The following is a 15,201-nucleotide window of genomic DNA, read 5'->3' on the forward strand; positions in this document are numbered from 1 at the left end:
GCCGACGACGAGCTTCGGGAAAGGTACGAATGGGTTTGATGCCAAGGCGCGTCTGGCATCTCCGCCGTTGATGCCGGCGCGGGCGCTTGTGACGAAGGCTGGTGGGTATGGGTGCCTCTCGTGTTGCCCTCGGCGATGGATGGATGGGTGCGCGCTAAGACTCGAGTTGCCCCGGTTACCCCTGGCTTTTCTCGGGTGAACCCTCTTCGACGACGACGACGACGACATTTCATCGATCATCGATCATCAATCCTCCCAATCCATCAACAATCGTCAGTGAATCCAACGACAACGACGATATACACAAGTGTCGATCGCCTCTCATCATGGTATAATAGCGACACAGACATCGAAACCAGCTAGCCGTGACACTTACCCTCCTGGTCACGAACCGCGTCAGCCGTCTCTGGATCACGGTCGGGCATCATGACGCTTGTCTCTACGAAAACACGAGCCAAACGACGACGATTCGAATCTCGAACATCGTCCGGAATCGCTCCGGCAAACAAGAGGCAGAACCCTGTCGAGGTCAACACTTCCAAGATCGGGTGGCAATTTCCTGCACCGACGTCGACCACGGGGATCAGGAGGGACGATGGGGACGGGTCGGGCAAATCACGTACACCCCCGAGCTTGTACTTGATCATCGTGAGTCGTGCGACCCGACTCGCATACATGGCATATCGACTGACATTCCGATACGTATCGTTACTCGCTTTCTGCAGTTCCTTACCCTCTTATGCGTTCTCGTCTGCTCCTCGTCTTTTATCATCATCAGAGGATGGCTTCAACGTCGTCGGATCCGTGTCGAGATCCAACAAGCCGTCGACCGGGGCGAGATCACCGCGAGGCGTGGGGAACAGCTCAACGTCCGTTTGGATACGATGACGTGGAGTATGGGTCGGTGGTCGGCCTCTTGGTTGACGCTGTTGAGTGACGATCTGGCGGAGAGGTCCAACCCGATGTACGGGAGGACGGGAGGGAGGAGGAGGAGAAAGGCGAGGGATTTAGGACCGGTACCGAAGCTGTACGAGTTTGAGATGAAGGAAGAGAAGGAGAATCGGGATGGGAGAGCGTCGGTATACTCGAACGAGCTACCGGCCTATCAGGTGAGTTACCTGCCGTACTGCCAGTGATCACAGTATCCGACGGCTGATCACGCGACGCCCCAGCCATTCTCGGTGTTTCACCCGACCTCGACACCGATTGTCCCTTTACCTTCTACCACGATCGATAACGAACCCCGTCGTTTGGTCAATTACAACATCAACGTCCCTCGTAACGTCCGTACAGCGGAGCGATACACCCGCCATCCTGCCGCTCGACAGCAATGGCAGAACACCTTGTTCAGCTCGTCCGACAACACCTCGCCTCCACCCGACTTTCGAATATCGATGGGGTATCCGTCGCCCGTACCACCACCATCGACAGATACCGATCCTCCGAACAGTCCGGGTCCGACTGGGGATACCACAGCCGACGAGCTGGAGAAATGCCGAGGCAACCTCTGGATCGAACGCGTCACGCACTCAAAGGACGATAGCGCTCTACCCGTGGAAGCGAGTTTTCTCATCAAGATGCCCGAATCCGAAGCTACGGCTCGATATAGGCGTCGGATCAGACAGGAGGAAGGCGAAGAGATGTTGCATCCTCCGACGGAGATTGCGATTTGGAAAGGTATCTTGCAGAGATGAAGCAGGCAGAGACAGACTCAGAGGGAGAGGGAGATCTTACGCGCATATAATCAACTTGTCGTTCTAGGCACAGAATGTTTCTCCGGGGTCGTATCATCGACGGATTGGCTGCTTTGTACACGACCGAAGGAGTCGAATATCGAGTATACGAGTATATCACCACTGTATTATAGATTACATACGCATACGAAGATCGAACACGAGGTAGCAGCTCTGTCTAGTACTTGCAATGTCCCTTCCAACGGGGGAAAGCGACGACGTCTCGTACGTTGCCGATCCCCGTAAGCCAGCACATGAACCTGTCGAATCCCATGCCCCAACCGCCGTGCTTGACGGACCCGAATCGTCGCATGTCGAGGTACCATTCGTAGTCCTCCCGCTTCATGTTTGCCTTGTCGATCGATTCGATCAGGCGGTCGAGACGTTCTTCACGGAGCGATCCACCAGCCAGTTCACCAATCCCTGGAACGAGGAGGTCAAAACATGCCACCGTTTCCCTATCGAGATGATCTTTGGGGTTGAGGCGCATATAAAACGGTTTGAGACTTCGAGGATAGTTGGTGACAAACACCGGTCCTCGGTAAACCTGTCCAGCTAGGTACTTTTCGTGCTCTGATTGAAGCCCTGCGCCCCAGGTGGGTGGGAAATCGAATGGCGTCTGTACGTGCTTCTCTTTGAGGATCTCGACGGCTTCGGTATATGTGACTCTGCCGAAAGGTTCGCTACCCGATATCCTTCCGAACATGTCTGACCGTTCGACTGGATCGGTTTCCTCGTCCGCTGACGGCGTCTCTGCCTTGTCCTCCATCAAGCTCTTTGCAATAACCTCTTGATCTCGCCTCGCCCTCGTCATCCTTCGGCCCCCCAAGACGTCCTTGATTGCCGTCTCCAAGGTATCCATCAGGTCATCCAGCGTTTCAACAAACGCCAACTCGGCCTCGAGCATGTAGAATTCGGCGAGGTGCCGTGATGTGGCAGAAGGTTCAGCCCGGAAAGTCGGCGAGAGGGTGTACGTCCGGGAAAGTGCGTGTGTCGGGGCCTCGAGGTGGAGTTGGGAGGATACAGTGAGGTAAGCGGGGGACGGGAAGAAAGGGTCGTGTTTTTGTGTTGAAGGTGCAGAGGGAGGGGTAATAGGATCCGTAGTGATTCGGAAAGCTTCTCCAGCACCTTCACAGTCAGAACTGGTCATGATCGGAGTGTGGATATGAACGTATTCTTGTTTCTGTTCGGATCGACAGGGTATAAGCTTCTACAGCGATCTCCAAGCAAGCATGTTCCGGCTCACCTCAAAATGATCATGCCACTCTCTCATGGCTGCGTCTCGTAATCGTGCCAAAGCACCGTTCTTCGCGGTCCGAAACCGTAGGTGGGCATGATCGCGTAGGACGTCTGGTGGTACGTATTTCTTCTGGATAGGATATGCCTACAGGTAGATACTTTGACGTATAAGCTTCCTCTACCTCGGCCAGGTTTCGCACTAAACTCACCGCTGATGACTGTCCCGTAACTTCGATGGACTTCACGGACAACTCATGAGGCTGATCTCCACGACTCTCTTTCATTTCTCCCTTCAAAATCAGGCTGCTTCCCAGTGCAAGACTGCTCAGAAAAGGCTAGAAGATATCAGTACTCGAGCAGGACTTGGCATGAAGAGAGCAGCTCACCTACCCCTCGAGGTCTTTCATTGGCGACCCCTTCACCACAGCCTGCAGGTTTCTGGAAGAGCTCCCATCCGATATTTCTAGGAAAGATACGTTCTTGTGTGCCCGTATCGACCTGAGCCATCCGTGAACGGTAGTAGTTGACGAAGAAGGTTCGTCTAGAACCGCTCGGATCGTCCTCGGAATGCCAAGTCTCGTCGACCGAGAGATGGTGGCCTGCATCTCACTGGTTTCACGCTCAGATGTAGTATTATGTTTCGCTATCGTCTAGAGCAAATATGAGCCGTTGCTGTTGATCTGAGGAGTCCCTACGAGATACCGATACGACTAGACGAAAGTCCGAGTCGAGCTGGGGGTTGACCATGATTTTTGGGCGCGCCTTTCTGCTGTTTGTTGACAAATTCGAAAGTCCCATCGACCTTCAAGATCATCGACATTCCCCTAGCATTTTACATCGTTGACTACATTCCGCCCTCCTACACTTGCTGTGAAACTGCCACAGTCTTGCCACTCGAAAGTGAAGATTCCTCGACATGTCCTCTAAATCATTCTCGATCCTCGGAAAGAACATCAAGGCGCAATCTCGAGCCGACCTCGAGCCTTACATCTCGGAGCTCGAAAAGTTCGAGGATGTCGAAGAGGTTCATTTTGGAGGCAACTCGCTCGGTGTTGAAGCTTGTCAGGCTATCGCCGAGGTCTTGAAAACCAAGAAGAGTCTCAAGGTGAGTCTCGAGATATGCGAAATGAGATGACAAGCGGATCACGAATAGCTGATGTGTTTCGATCCGCACCACAGGTCGCCGACTTTGCTGATGTCTTCACCGGGCGTTTGATTAGCGAGATCCCTACTGCTCTGTCTGCCATCTGTGATGCTCTTCAGTCTCACACTTCCTTGGTCGAGTTGGACCTCTCGGACAATGCCTTTGGAGGGCGATGTGCGGACGCCATGGTTCCCTTTCTCGAGAACAACCGCCACCTCCAGGTCTTCAAGCTGAACAACAACGGGCTTGGTATCTGGGGAGGTACCGTCGTCGCCAAGGCTCTCCTTGAGAATGCAAAGAAGTCAAAGGCTGCTGGAGAGGAATCCAACTTGAAGACCGTCGTATGCGGAAGGAACAGGCTGGAAAACGGCTCGGCGCCTTACTTTGCCGAAGCCTTTGCTGCCCATGGCAACCTGATCGAGGTCCGCCTTCCTCAGAATGGGATCCGGATGGAGGGCATCCACGCGCTAGCTCAGGGGTTGAGCAAGTGCCCCAAGCTCGAATCGCTCGATTTGCAGGACAACACCTGTACCGAGTCCGGTACCCGTTCGATCTCGGCTTCGCTACCATCATGGCCGGAACTCCGCACTCTCAACCTCTCTGACTGCCTCTTGAGCCCGAAGGGGGGTGTCTCCCTCGCCACCGCTCTCGAGAAGGGTGCCAATCCCAAAGTCGAGACGCTCAAGCTGCAGTACGGAGAGATGGACGCCCGAGCGATCCACATCCTCGCCAAGGCGATTCAGGAGCACCTCTCGTCGCTGACCACCCTCGAGCTGAACGGAAATCGGGCCGATCCTGAGGACGAGTGTATCGAGAGGATCAAGGATGCTTTGGCCAGTCACGGACATGAGGACGCCTTGGATGAGCGTGAGTATGGTCATGAGACGTTCCCTTCGAAACACCGCGCTGAACCGTCACTCCACCTCGAACAGTCGACGACATGGAGGAGCCAGAGGATGACGAGGATGAGGCTTCCGAAGACGAGAAGGAATCCTCGGACGAGAAGGCCGACGAGGTTGTTGAGCCAGTGTCGAAGCCTATTGATTCCGCCGATCAGTAAGTAATCACTCGTTTTGCTTGCGAACTCCTCAATCTGACCGCAATGCTTTTCGAAACACAGACTGGCTGGCATGCTCGGAGAAGTATCGATCACCCAGCAGTGATCGTTTCCGACACGATTTCCGCTTGCATTCCGCGGCCCAGCATTACGACTCTTTCCTTGACGTATCAATCACGAAGACAGCTTCTTCCCTTGCGTTTGGCCGAATGACCGAATAACCATCTCTATCATACCAGGTTTCATTGAAGCGGCCGTTTTTACAAATAGTTCGGTTCGAAATGGATACATTCGCCTACGTTCAGGGCGCTTTTGGTTTATATCTGAGTCAGAAACTCGTTGTTGCCTGGCCGCTTTTCAACTAATTGTTCTTGCTTGTCGCTTTCCTCATCCGAAGACTTCGAGTCTTTCCATCAACCTCGTTGATCCCCGTAACCTTCAGACTGTCATCGCTCTCGTCTTCATTACCGCGCTCACCCCCATCTTCTACCCTGATCTTTTCCCTCTCCTTTTTTGCCCTCGCCTCGACGCTACCCGGATGAAAGTGGAAATGGATCGCTTTCGATCGTTTATCCCCACTACGCTTGGACGATAGGGAGGAAGACCCTGTTCGGTCCCTTTCGCTCTTCCCACTCGCTCGAGTGGGGGATTCCTGTTGCGAGCCCGAACTCGAGCTCTCGCTGCCGGTCGAGCCGGAAGTGACGGACAGGGAAGGGTCGATGAGGTCGACTTGCTTGGCAATATCTGATCTTGACAAGCCGGTACGATGTTGTCGGGATGTCCGCTTGCCTGTCAAGATGGATTCTGGGTCCAACTCGCTCTCGCTCTCGGACGGGGAAGACAGCTGGACATCGTCCGGGTCGTACTTGGATCGTCCACCTCGTCTAGCTGACGAAGTAATGTAAACGCGCCGGGATGATTCCGATTTGCGCCTCGAGCCGTGTGGGAGATACTGTTGTGCGACGGCTTGTTGTGGATGCGGAAAGAATGGCGTCGGGACGAAAGGGTATGGGATTCCGTTTCCAGGATAGAGATGCGCAGGATAGACATGGGCAGGAACCGACTGGACGGGGTAAGTGTAGACTGGATGAGTGTAACCGTGCCCTTGAGGCGATGAAACAGGCACGGGGACCACGGGTACCATGGGGTATGAAGACATAGGGTGTCCGTAAACGTCGCCTGCATTCCCATCCTGTCCGCTCGACTCGGCTCCAAAGATCTTGCCCACCCAAGAGTCGGCAAACTTCCCTCTGACGGCATCTCGAAGAGATCCCACTCTCCCTTTGAAGAAGCTCTCGATGTGATGCCCGATCCAAGCGAGACCGGCGCCCAGGCCGAGGCCTGTCAGGACGAACCCGCCTATCCACTTGCCGACGGGTTCCCATATCCAGTTGACCGCGCTCCATGTGATGTTGAAGGGGGAGAGGAGGATGTCGCTTAGTGTATAGAAGACAGTACTGAGAGGAGCAGCAAGGTAGTAGGCGAGAGAGAGAACGAGGAGGAGGGTGCTATTCAGCGAACGGTAGATAAAGGAGACCACCGTATATAATCCATTGCCGATACCGCCGAGTATCCGCATAACAAGTGAGCCGGATCGTTTCTCGGACGATGTTTTCTGATCCTTCGAGTTGTATATGTTCCCGTGATGCAGCAAGTTGCTGCCCATACCCGCAATCTGATGCCCTAGACCGTAAGGGTCTGGGAAACTCGCGTGACCTCCTCCTCCATGCCCAGCGCCCCCGGTATTTGCCCACGCATTCGGCCGGTGCGTATCGAGGTTGAGATGGGGGATATGTAGATTGGTCGTGGATATATCGTCGTCTTCCCTGGTCAGGATTTGGTAAGAGAGGTAGACCATAAAGGTCGAGAGTACGACCCGGACGGTCGAGGTCGGTTCGGTCTTTGGCTTGCGACGTTTGCGGCCGGAACTCGAGGCGGTCGAGTCCCGGCGAGATCGTACAGCCGAAGGCTTTGCACCTTCCGTCCCCGAGGCGGCCATGATGATGAAGGGTCGAGTTCAGTCCCAGGTTAGGTTGGTATCCCTGGTTTCCAATGGCGAAAACATGGAATATGCTGTTGACGCTTCCCGCAGATTCGCACTTGATCTCAGCTGTCGTCAGCTACTCGATCGATTTGCTTCCGTGATCCCCGGCTGCCGTAAATGCTTCCGGGCACGATCCTGACGTGAGGACCACGAGGCAGTCCACACAAGGTCAACCGAGGGTAAGGTCGAGTAACGAGCTGTATGTCGCCAGAGGTTGCTGTTGAGCTATCGGTTGCAGCTTCAATCAGCACGCTTGTAACAACACTCAAACACCTGCAAACATGGCCTCGTCAATGCGGGGGCTGACCCAGGTGAGAGCATCCTGTTACGACGCATAGCTGTCGAGTTATTGACGTTTCTTTGTCTTGGCTTGTGTAGTACATCAGTGATCTGCGAGCATGCAGGCAACGGGACCTAGAGTGAGTGTGAGGCGAGATGCAGCGATCTAGAAGCCGAACTGATGTGACGTTTCGTTCTGATCAGAGTACAGCGGGTCAACCGGGAGATGGCACACATCCGGCAAAAGTTCAAAGGCAAGCCACACCGTCGTTTCTCTAGCCACAGAAACACCGCCCGTCTACAGCTATTGACCTGGTTCTAGTACTTCTCATCCTTTGATAGACGGCAGCCTGGATGGCTATCAAAAGAAGAAGTACCTCGCCAAGGTCATCTTCACCTATATCCTCGGGTACAAGGTGGATACCGGTCATATGGAAGCGGTCAACCTGATCTCGAGCAACAAGTACAGCGAGAAACAGATCGTACGTCAGTCTACTCTATGCCCACCTCGTCTTTTCTGCTAATTCAACTTTGCCTTCCACTTCTGCAGGGGTACCTCGCAATCACCCTTCTCCTGCACGAAAACTCAGACCTGATCAGGCTCGTGATCAACTCTATCCGTAAAGACCTGGACGACAGGGACGAGATCAACAATTGTCTCGCCCTACATGCGATTGCGAACATCGGAGGCAAGGAGATGGCAGAGTCTTTAGCGGAGGATGTACATCGGTTGTTGTTGAGCGCGTGAGTGTGGGCCGTCTGCAAGCACGTTCGATGGGAGCAGACCTGACGGACCTCATGACACGGTTGAGCCACGCAGCACGTCGAGCACTTTTGTGCGAAAGAAGGCCGCTTTGACGTTACTCCGTCTCTATCGAAAGCATCCTACAGTTCTTCCTGTAGCGGATTGGGCAGAGAGGATCATCAGCCTGATGGACGACCGAGATCCCGTTAGTCTGCTTGCCGCCACCTGCTCTCAAGAGTTGACGATTAGCTGACGGATCGAGCGAACGGATGTAGGGTGTCGCGTTATGTGTGACAAACCTCGTCTCGGCCATGGCTCAAGACAACCTGGACGATTTCGCAATGTGCTACCAGAAGGCCGTGGAGAGGCTGACCAGGGTAGGTCAAGATGTCTGTCCGGGTGAAAAACACCTTTTTGAGGTTGATGTTGGCACTTGATTATTCTCCTTGTAGTTGATCTTCGACCGAGAATTCCCGTCAGACTACATCTATTACAAGGTAGAGATGTTTTTCGGTCCAAGTGCTGCACTTCGTGTTTGCGCTGATCCTTCCTGCTCCTTTGCAATAGGTCCCAATACCTTGGCTTCAGGTCAAGCTTTTGCGGTTGCTTCAATACTATCCTGCCCCAGGTGAGAAGATTATGCGTTGACACAAATCTTTTGGCGCTACTAAAGAGGTTGTTTAATAGAAAACAAGAAGATCAAGAACGTGTTGCAAAACTGTCTGATGACGATCATTGAGAACTCGCAAGAGACGCCAAAGGTGGGACAGTATGCACCAACGGAGTTTCGCTTTCGTAAACTGAATATGTGCACCTGTCGATACTCAGAACGTGCAACACAACAACGCTCAGAATGCAGTCCTCTTTGAAGCGATCAACCTGGCCATCCACGTTGATCCCGAGTCGCAAGTGGTCGCTGCCGCCTCGAAGTTGCTTGGGCGGTTCATTCTCGCCAAAGAGACCAACGTCCGATACCTCGGTCTCGATGCCATGGCACATCTCGCCGCGGTATCCGAATCGATCTCCCCAATCAAGAAACACCAGGATATCATCATCGCCTCTCTGAAGGACCGGGACATCAGTGTCAGAAGACGAGGTCTAGACCTCTTGTACTCGATGTGCGATACTTCCAACTCGAAGGTCATCGTTGGGGAGCTATTGAGGTACCTCCAGGTGGCCGACTACAATCTCAGGGAAGAAATGGTCTTGAAGATCGCGATCCTGACAGAGCGTTTTGCCACCGAGGTATGTCGCCTTTCGTCTACTTACAGTCTGCGTCAGTCATGCTGATATTGTCGGGTCGACTATAGTACGAGTGGTATGTAGACACCATCCTCCAGCTCATTTCTACGGCTGGAGACCACGTCGGTCCAGAAGTCTGGTATCGGGTGGTACAGCTAGTGACCAACAATGAGGATCTGCAGCCGTATGCGTCTCGGGCGGTGTTTGAGCACTTGAAGGCATCTTCGGTACACGAGACATTGATCAAGGTCGCGGGATATATTCTGGGAGAATTTGGTCATCTGATCGCAAACGACGATGGGTGCAGCCCGATCGAACAGTTCCAAGCGGTGCATTCGAAAATAAATCTATGTTCAGCCACTACTCGAGCGCTTTTGTTGACGACTTACATCAAGGTGAGTAGCCACTCGCAATGACCCGATGACGTTCAAACTGATCAAGTTTTTCTATGGTGATAGTGGGTCAATCTGTTCCCCGAGATCAAGCCTCAGCTAGTCAATATTTTCGAACGATATCGATACGTCCTAGACGCCGAGCTTCAGCAACGTGCATGCGAGTACCTGGCTCTCACTCAGCGGAACGACGAGGACGAGCTTCTTCAAGTGGTTTGCGAGGAGATGCCCCCGTTCCCTGAACGAGAATCGGCTCTGGTCAGCCGGTTGCACAGTAAGGCCGACTCTACCCAGGACAAGCGCACTTGGGTCATCGGTGGCAAGGACGAAAACAAGGGTCGAGAGGCCGCTCGATTCCGGTCGTTCTCGAATGTACCGTCGACTGATAGGCCGGAAACGGGTAGCGCAGCCGCTTCTACCCCTGCAGCTGCAGAGGTTCAGAGTCCTATAGAGATGGAGCGGGATCAAGTGGGCGTCTACGATATGATGGGCGCCGACCAATCGGCCGCCACAGACGACGTGATGACCTCGTTAGCTGGCTTGGACATGGGAGGTCCAGCTATACAGGAGGCGCCGTTGCTTCCCGCTGTTGCACAACCTGCACAGGCACCCGTTACGACGTACGTACCGGAAGCACCAGCTGCTACAACGCACATCTCGACGGCGGCAGCACTGGCAGCGATGTCACTTACCAAGGGTCCTGGCATAGAAAAGGTCGGTACTGTCCATACGTTCTTTTGTCATAACCTCACAGCTGACATTTTCGACTCGTGTCACAGTGGCTCGAGAGATTGATCTACAACTCCGAGGGTGTACTTTACGAAGATGAACAGCTGCAGATCGGAGTCAAGGCCGAATATCATGGAAATTTGGGCCGCCTGGCGATCTACATCGGTAACAAGATTCCCCAGCCGTTCACCTCCTTTTCGGCGACGATCGAAACTGCGGAGCCAGATGCACTAGAGGTCGACTTCTACAAGCCTCCTGCGACCGAGATTGCGGGATTGGCGCAGGTTCAATACCTCTTGCAAATCGAATGCAAGTCTGCCTTTTCGACTCTGCCCATCTTAAAGATGTCTTTTATCGCGGGCACAGTACGAAATCTCGTGCTCAAACTGCCAGTGTTCCTGTCAAAATTCGTGGAACCCGTAGAGTTGGACAGCGCTGCATTCTTCAGTCGTTGGAAAGCTATCGGAGGTGAGATCTGAGAGGCCTGATTTACGCAACCGAGAACTCCACTAACATATTATTGGTAACAGGTCCGCCTCGAGAATCCCAAAAGATCTTCCCTATTCATCTGGCCGCAGACGGATCGGTCGACACTGCACGACATGGCAAGATTATTGGGGGTCAGAAGTTTGCCCTTCTGGACAAGGTTGACCCAAATCCCAGCAACGTAAGCGAGCTCGTGAACGTTGATACATACTAGTGCTGATTTATGGTACCCATGACAGCACGTTGCCGCCGGCGTTCTACATACTGCGGATGGCAAGATGTAAGTCGGAATGGTTTGCTCTGCGTGCAGGACTTGAGACTCATCAATCGCCTTTCTCTCAACAGCGGAATTTTGATCAGATTCGAGCCAAACCGTGACGCTTCTCTGGCAAGAGCTACTGTCCGTAGCACGAGCAACGTCGTATCGGCCGAGATCCTAGAGATTCTCTGCAAGCCCCTTAACCGTGATACGATGGCGAGCGCTGCCTAAGTCCTAATGATGTCTGTCACGAATCGATCACGCTCCCCCTTTCAGAACGTCTTGTACACCTTTCCATATCTTTTCGAAATGCAGGTCATGTATCTATAGTTCATGTCATACAAGCATAATGGTATGGCCTGTTAGCATCTATGACGAAGTCGCTCTACTTGAAATAGTCGGGAAGAATGTAGCTAAGCTTCTTCTTGCTCTCCTGAGGCCAAGCCTCGGGCTGCAAAACAGAGATAGTCAGTATTAGGACCCTCTTCTGAGCAAAGGTGGTGTGGAACCGACCTTGGTGATGATAGAGTACTGCATGCCGCCCTTGGCAGCGGAAGTGATCTTGCCCTTGGCAACGGCGTGGTGTACGGCATCGAGGCATTCGACGGTGATCAACTTGGAAATGTTGGCGTTCTTGGTCAGGGTCTTGACGACCTCGCTATATTTTAGTAGAGAAAGTGTGAATTGGCTTGTGAAAAAAGAGCAAGCGCGCAACATGCGACACTCACGCAACGGTGACGGGCTCCTCGGAAACCCTCCAGGCATCGTAGTCGGTCGAAGTGCAGATAAGGGCGTAGCTGGGAAACCATTTCGATCAGGACACAGTCTGTTAAAAAGGTTTCATACATGACTCACCTCAATTCGGCCTCCCTAGCGAGCTTGGCCTCGGGAATAGTAGACATGTTGATGATGTCTCCCTGTCACACGTCAAACCCGGTCAGCCCCAAGCATCGGAACCTCGACTTGAAATATAAGCTCACGCCGATCTGCCTGTACATCAAGCTCTCAGCTCGGGTCGAGAAAGCCGGACCCTCCATGACAACGACAGTCTTCTTCTCGTGCAACTTGACGCTGCCCTCGGGGTGAGCTTCCAACACTTGTCTGACCTGCAAATTATCGAGAAGGTTAGTCGTTCTGCTGTGATGAATGATCACGTGCAATTGCTCACCTTCGGGGCCAAGAACTCGGACAGGTTGTTATCGAAAGCGTCACCGAACATTGCGTGAGCGACGATGCCGACCTTTTCGAAGTAAGACGCGGGTCGGATACCCTTGGTCCTGTCGATGATTCTGGTTGCCAGGAATGTGAAATCGTTAACCAACGCAATAACCAGAAATTAAGAGGTGTGGGAGCTCACCCGGAAGGAATAACAAAGTCACCAGGAGCAATCTCTTCCTGAAGAGACCCGACAGCCGAGAAGGCAACAATGGCCTGAACACCGATGTGCTTCAACGCAGCGATGTTGGCTTGAGCCGGGACCTCGGAAGGTGCATGTTGGTGAAATTCTCCGTGTCGAGCGAGGAAAGCGATTCTGATACCGGACGGCAGTTCCGCAATCTGGATCGGAGATGAGGGGAAGCCCCAGGGAGTCTCGGGGTTGACAGTGTCGCTGCCAATAGGGTTGTCAGTCCAGGTGATGGCATTGACGGTAACTTCTCTCCATCGGCTCACATGAAGTTCAGGTTGTCGAGCTTGTAAAGCCCCGACCCGCCAATCACACCAACAAGGATAGGTTGTTCAGACATTTTTTGTTGAGACAGGTTGCAGATACAAGATGTAGTACAATGATCAATCTCCAACCATTTGTATGATCCATCTACTCTGCTGCTTCGAACTCGCTCGCTATGTCGACGTTCCGACTGAATTGACCGAAATGTCCAATTTTGGTCCCGTCAATCTCCGGTCACGCCATACTTTCGAGGTGGTGACGATGGCGATAGCACCCAAGCGTTTCGACTGCTCCAGCCAACATATCGAACAGGATTATAATGCATGGGTAGAGTAACAGATCAACAGAGCAGCATTCACACATGTAATATGTACACCAAAGGACGAAAAGGAGGAGAATTGGCTAGGCTACAGATCCTGTTGAAATCGAGGACGCCGTTGCCGACGAAGGGCAATAGTAAACGTACAATGAGCGAAAAGCGAAAAAAACGGTCGAGTTTTCATGGCGGTTGCGAAGGGCGTGTGTGTATGTGTGCGATTTGAAGCGAGTCATAGAGTTGAAAAGCGACTCGAAGGGGAAGGGGCGTCCGATTCCAGGACAAGTGAAGGACCGTTTACATGGCCATGCCGTTCTGATGCGCGACAAAGGCGTTCGAGTCGGTAAAATGATTCGGGTCGAACCCTTGTGATCCACCCATCCCGTGATGTACGCCGGAGAGGTATTGCGGCGGAGCATGGGTAGGTGGTGTGGGGTATGAAAAGTTGGGCTGCATGTTCATCATCGGCTGACCGTGATGTGGCTGTGGAGAGTGGTAATAGCCGCCCTGATGATTTATCTGAGCTCGGCTTGGCGACATGTGATATGGCGACCCGGTGAGTGAAGGATGAAGCGACGCAGTCGAAAATGTTGCAGAGACTGGCGTTGTCTGCATGTGCATATGCTGGCCGTTATGTTGAGGCTGCTGTTGAGGCTGATGCTGCAGAGGTTGCGGTGGCATATGTTGCTGATGCGAATGCTGCTGCTGCTGTTGCTGTTGCTGTGCCGCCTGCATGTCTAGACCGCTACCTGCCGATGATATATGGTGTCCCATGTGCATGTTATGTTCCGGGACCTCGATCGTCTGCGTATCGCTCTCGCTTGTTGGATTGTTGCCTTCACTCAAAGGGTTCCCCTGTCCGTCGGTCTGGGCGTCCTTGAGCGCCTGCTGTTCCTTCTTGCTCGGCCGACGATTTTTGCCGCTAGGCAACCGTTTCCGAGGTCGAGGCGTCGTATCCTCGGGAATGGGCGGTACAGGAATCGCCGAGGCGGCAGAGGCGGCCAGCTTGCCAGTCTCTTCGGCATTCAGCTTGAGCGGTCGAATGGCAAGGGGTCGTTCTTTCCTCGATGGCGCGCTCGAAGTCGAGGCAGACTGTCCGCCATGTTCCTCATCCTCAGCGCCAGGGGCGTTCAAGCAGGCCTACAATGTGAACGTTGGAGTCAGCTACAGAACAGTCAGCAACAAGTTGCGAACACGCCGAGACCTACCTGGATCAGATTTTTCCCTTCCGACTGTGTCACGAGCGGTTGCAGCTTGGCCGTCGTGAAGGTATAGACAAGTCCGGTCTCGCTGACGACGAGGAGCAGAACCTGGGTCCCGGTAAGTGTCGATAGCTCGTACGCCTTACGAAGAAGAGGTCAAGCAAAGCATAATAGTTCAGCATTGCCATCTTCGCAGAGCCATACATGCCGGACCTACCTTTTTCATGATCCCAGCTTTCCGCTTGCTAAACGTGATATGCCGCCTGCTCTTGTCGGTGATGTACTCGATCCTGATCTTTCTCCTCATCGAATCTCCATCCTTGTCGACGAGCTCGAATCCACCCGGTTGTCCATCGGTAGGGTTGATTCCCACTCCATTACTGGGCATCTTCTTCTTGCCCTTGCTGGCTGACCGGCCACCGCTACCACCCGGCTCGTCATCCCCCTCGTCATCATCGTCATCTTCGACGTCGCTAGCTCCAAACGCGTTCTTGAAGATCATCCCCTGTTTGCGCAGAGCGTCTGGCTCGTGAGGTATCGAGCCGTGACCGGGATGAACGCCCTGGCCGCTGGGTGGCGTTTCGTCGTCCGACGCCGAAGGGTTCGAAGCCGACCGGTCTTCATCTGTTTGCACGCAGAAACAATTGTTAGTGCCTCGAGCTCAA

General features: G+C 53.4%; 7 protein-coding genes across 7 annotated transcripts; 3 read left to right on the plus strand and 4 right to left on the minus strand.

Annotated features, from left to right (window-relative positions):
* The first annotated feature begins 169 nt into the window (after window positions 1-169).
* On the plus strand, window positions 170-1,847 carry HD553DRAFT_302949 (uncharacterized protein). Its single transcript, XM_046178817.1, has 3 exons — window positions 170-648; window positions 726-1,109; window positions 1,173-1,847. Exons 1-3 carry the CDS (start codon window positions 427-429, stop codon window positions 1,692-1,694), a joined length of 1,128 nt encoding a protein of 375 aa, XP_046040276.1. The 5' UTR covers window positions 170-426; the 3' UTR covers window positions 1,695-1,847.
* On the minus strand, window positions 1,848-3,658 carry HD553DRAFT_302951 (uncharacterized protein). Its single transcript, XM_046178818.1, has 4 exons — window positions 3,363-3,658; window positions 3,182-3,293; window positions 2,980-3,117; window positions 1,848-2,916 (listed from the first exon to the last, which is right to left on the minus strand). Exons 1-4 carry the CDS (start codon window positions 3,575-3,577, stop codon window positions 1,912-1,914), a joined length of 1,470 nt encoding a protein of 489 aa, XP_046040277.1. The 5' UTR covers window positions 3,578-3,658; the 3' UTR covers window positions 1,848-1,911.
* A 230-nt stretch (window positions 3,659-3,888) lies between these two features.
* On the plus strand, window positions 3,889-5,176 carry HD553DRAFT_266070 (Ran GTPase activator; the record flags this gene model as incomplete). The annotated part of the gene is made up of 3 exons (XM_046177460.1): window positions 3,889-4,077; window positions 4,152-4,983; window positions 5,049-5,176. 3 exons carry the CDS (start codon window positions 3,889-3,891, stop codon window positions 5,174-5,176), a joined length of 1,149 nt encoding a protein of 382 aa, XP_046040278.1.
* Window positions 5,177-5,534: 358 nt separating this feature from the next.
* HD553DRAFT_321280 (uncharacterized protein) lies at window positions 5,535-7,172 on the minus strand (the record flags this gene model as incomplete). Its single annotated transcript, XM_046181220.1, has 1 exon — window positions 5,535-7,172. The coding sequence occupies one exon, from the start codon at window positions 7,170-7,172 to the stop codon at window positions 5,535-5,537; it is 1,638 nt and encodes a 545-aa protein (XP_046040279.1).
* A 274-nt stretch (window positions 7,173-7,446) lies between these two features.
* HD553DRAFT_330336 (adaptin N terminal region-domain-containing protein) lies at window positions 7,447-11,646 on the plus strand. Its single transcript, XM_046181970.1, has 17 exons — window positions 7,447-7,528; window positions 7,596-7,636; window positions 7,701-7,750; window positions 7,839-7,978; window positions 8,047-8,240; window positions 8,317-8,446; window positions 8,517-8,618; window positions 8,694-8,738; window positions 8,809-8,869; window positions 8,929-9,002; window positions 9,070-9,486; window positions 9,552-9,878; window positions 9,942-10,589; window positions 10,655-11,072; window positions 11,135-11,271; window positions 11,330-11,370; window positions 11,436-11,646. The coding sequence occupies exons 1-17, from the start codon at window positions 7,499-7,501 to the stop codon at window positions 11,578-11,580; spliced, it is 3,000 nt and encodes a 999-aa protein (XP_046040280.1). The 5' UTR covers window positions 7,447-7,498; the 3' UTR covers window positions 11,581-11,646.
* Window positions 11,647-13,140, minus strand: HD553DRAFT_302955 (glutamate biosynthesis-related protein). The gene is made up of 8 exons (XM_046178819.1): window positions 13,021-13,140; window positions 12,707-12,958; window positions 12,518-12,638; window positions 12,330-12,455; window positions 12,205-12,266; window positions 12,078-12,146; window positions 11,863-12,007; window positions 11,647-11,800 (listed from the first exon to the last, which is right to left on the minus strand). The coding sequence occupies exons 1-8, from the start codon at window positions 13,092-13,094 to the stop codon at window positions 11,735-11,737; spliced, it is 915 nt and encodes a 304-aa protein (XP_046040281.1). The 5' UTR covers window positions 13,095-13,140; the 3' UTR covers window positions 11,647-11,734.
* Window positions 13,141-14,509: 1,369 nt separating this feature from the next.
* Window positions 14,510-14,843, minus strand: HD553DRAFT_266246 (SRF-type transcription factor (DNA-binding and dimerization domain)-domain-containing protein; the record flags this gene model as incomplete). The annotated part of the gene is made up of 2 exons (XM_046177473.1): window positions 14,510-14,677; window positions 14,754-14,843. The coding sequence occupies 2 exons, from the start codon at window positions 14,841-14,843 to the stop codon at window positions 14,510-14,512; spliced, it is 258 nt and encodes an 85-aa protein (XP_046040282.1).
* Window positions 14,844-15,201: the final 358 nt, after the last annotated feature.

Source organism: Filobasidium floriforme (genome assembly GCF_021052385.1).
Source record: "Filobasidium floriforme strain CBS 6241 chromosome Unknown HD553scaffold_1, whole genome shotgun sequence".
NCBI lineage: Eukaryota > Fungi > Basidiomycota > Tremellomycetes > Filobasidiales > Filobasidiaceae > Filobasidium > Filobasidium floriforme.

Excerpts from the sequence above, each read along its gene's own strand:
- HD553DRAFT_302949 (XM_046178817.1), top strand. The coding sequence starts at position 427 with ATGACGCTTGTCTCTACGAAAACACGAGCCAAACGACGACGATTCGAA. Across the intron at positions 649-725 it reads CGAGCTTGTACTTGATCATC|TTCCTTACCCTCTTATGCGT; the intron begins GTGAGTCGTGCG and ends CGCTTTCTGCAG. Across the intron at positions 1,110-1,172 it reads ACGAGCTACCGGCCTATCAG|CCATTCTCGGTGTTTCACCC; the intron begins GTGAGTTACCTG and ends GCGACGCCCCAG.
- HD553DRAFT_302951 (XM_046178818.1), bottom strand. The coding sequence starts at position 3,577 with ATGCAGGCCACCATCTCTCGGTCGACGAGACTTGGCATTCCGAGGACG. Across the intron at positions 3,294-3,362 it reads CCAATGAAAGACCTCGAGGG|TCTTGCACTGGGAAGCAGCC; the intron begins GTAGGTGAGCTG and ends TTTTCTGAGCAG. Across the intron at positions 2,917-2,979 it reads AGTGGCATGATCATTTTGAG|AAACAAGAATACGTTCATAT; the intron begins GTGAGCCGGAAC and ends CGATCCGAACAG.
- HD553DRAFT_330336 (XM_046181970.1), top strand. The coding sequence starts at position 7,499 with ATGGCCTCGTCAATGCGGGGGCTGACCCAG. Across the intron at positions 8,241-8,316 it reads CATCGGTTGTTGTTGAGCGC|CACGTCGAGCACTTTTGTGC; the intron begins GTGAGTGTGGGC and ends TGAGCCACGCAG. Across the intron at positions 8,619-8,693 it reads CCGTGGAGAGGCTGACCAGG|TTGATCTTCGACCGAGAATT; the intron begins GTAGGTCAAGAT and ends TTCTCCTTGTAG.
- HD553DRAFT_302955 (XM_046178819.1), bottom strand. The coding sequence starts at position 13,094 with ATGTCTGAACAACCTATCCTTGTTGGTGTGATTGGCGGGTCGGGGCTT. Across the intron at positions 12,959-13,020 it reads CTCGACAACCTGAACTTCAT|CGACACTGTCAACCCCGAGA; the intron begins GTGAGCCGATGG and ends CCCTATTGGCAG. Across the intron at positions 12,147-12,204 it reads GCTAGGGAGGCCGAATTGAG|CTACGCCCTTATCTGCACTT; the intron begins GTGAGTCATGTA and ends ATGGTTTCCCAG.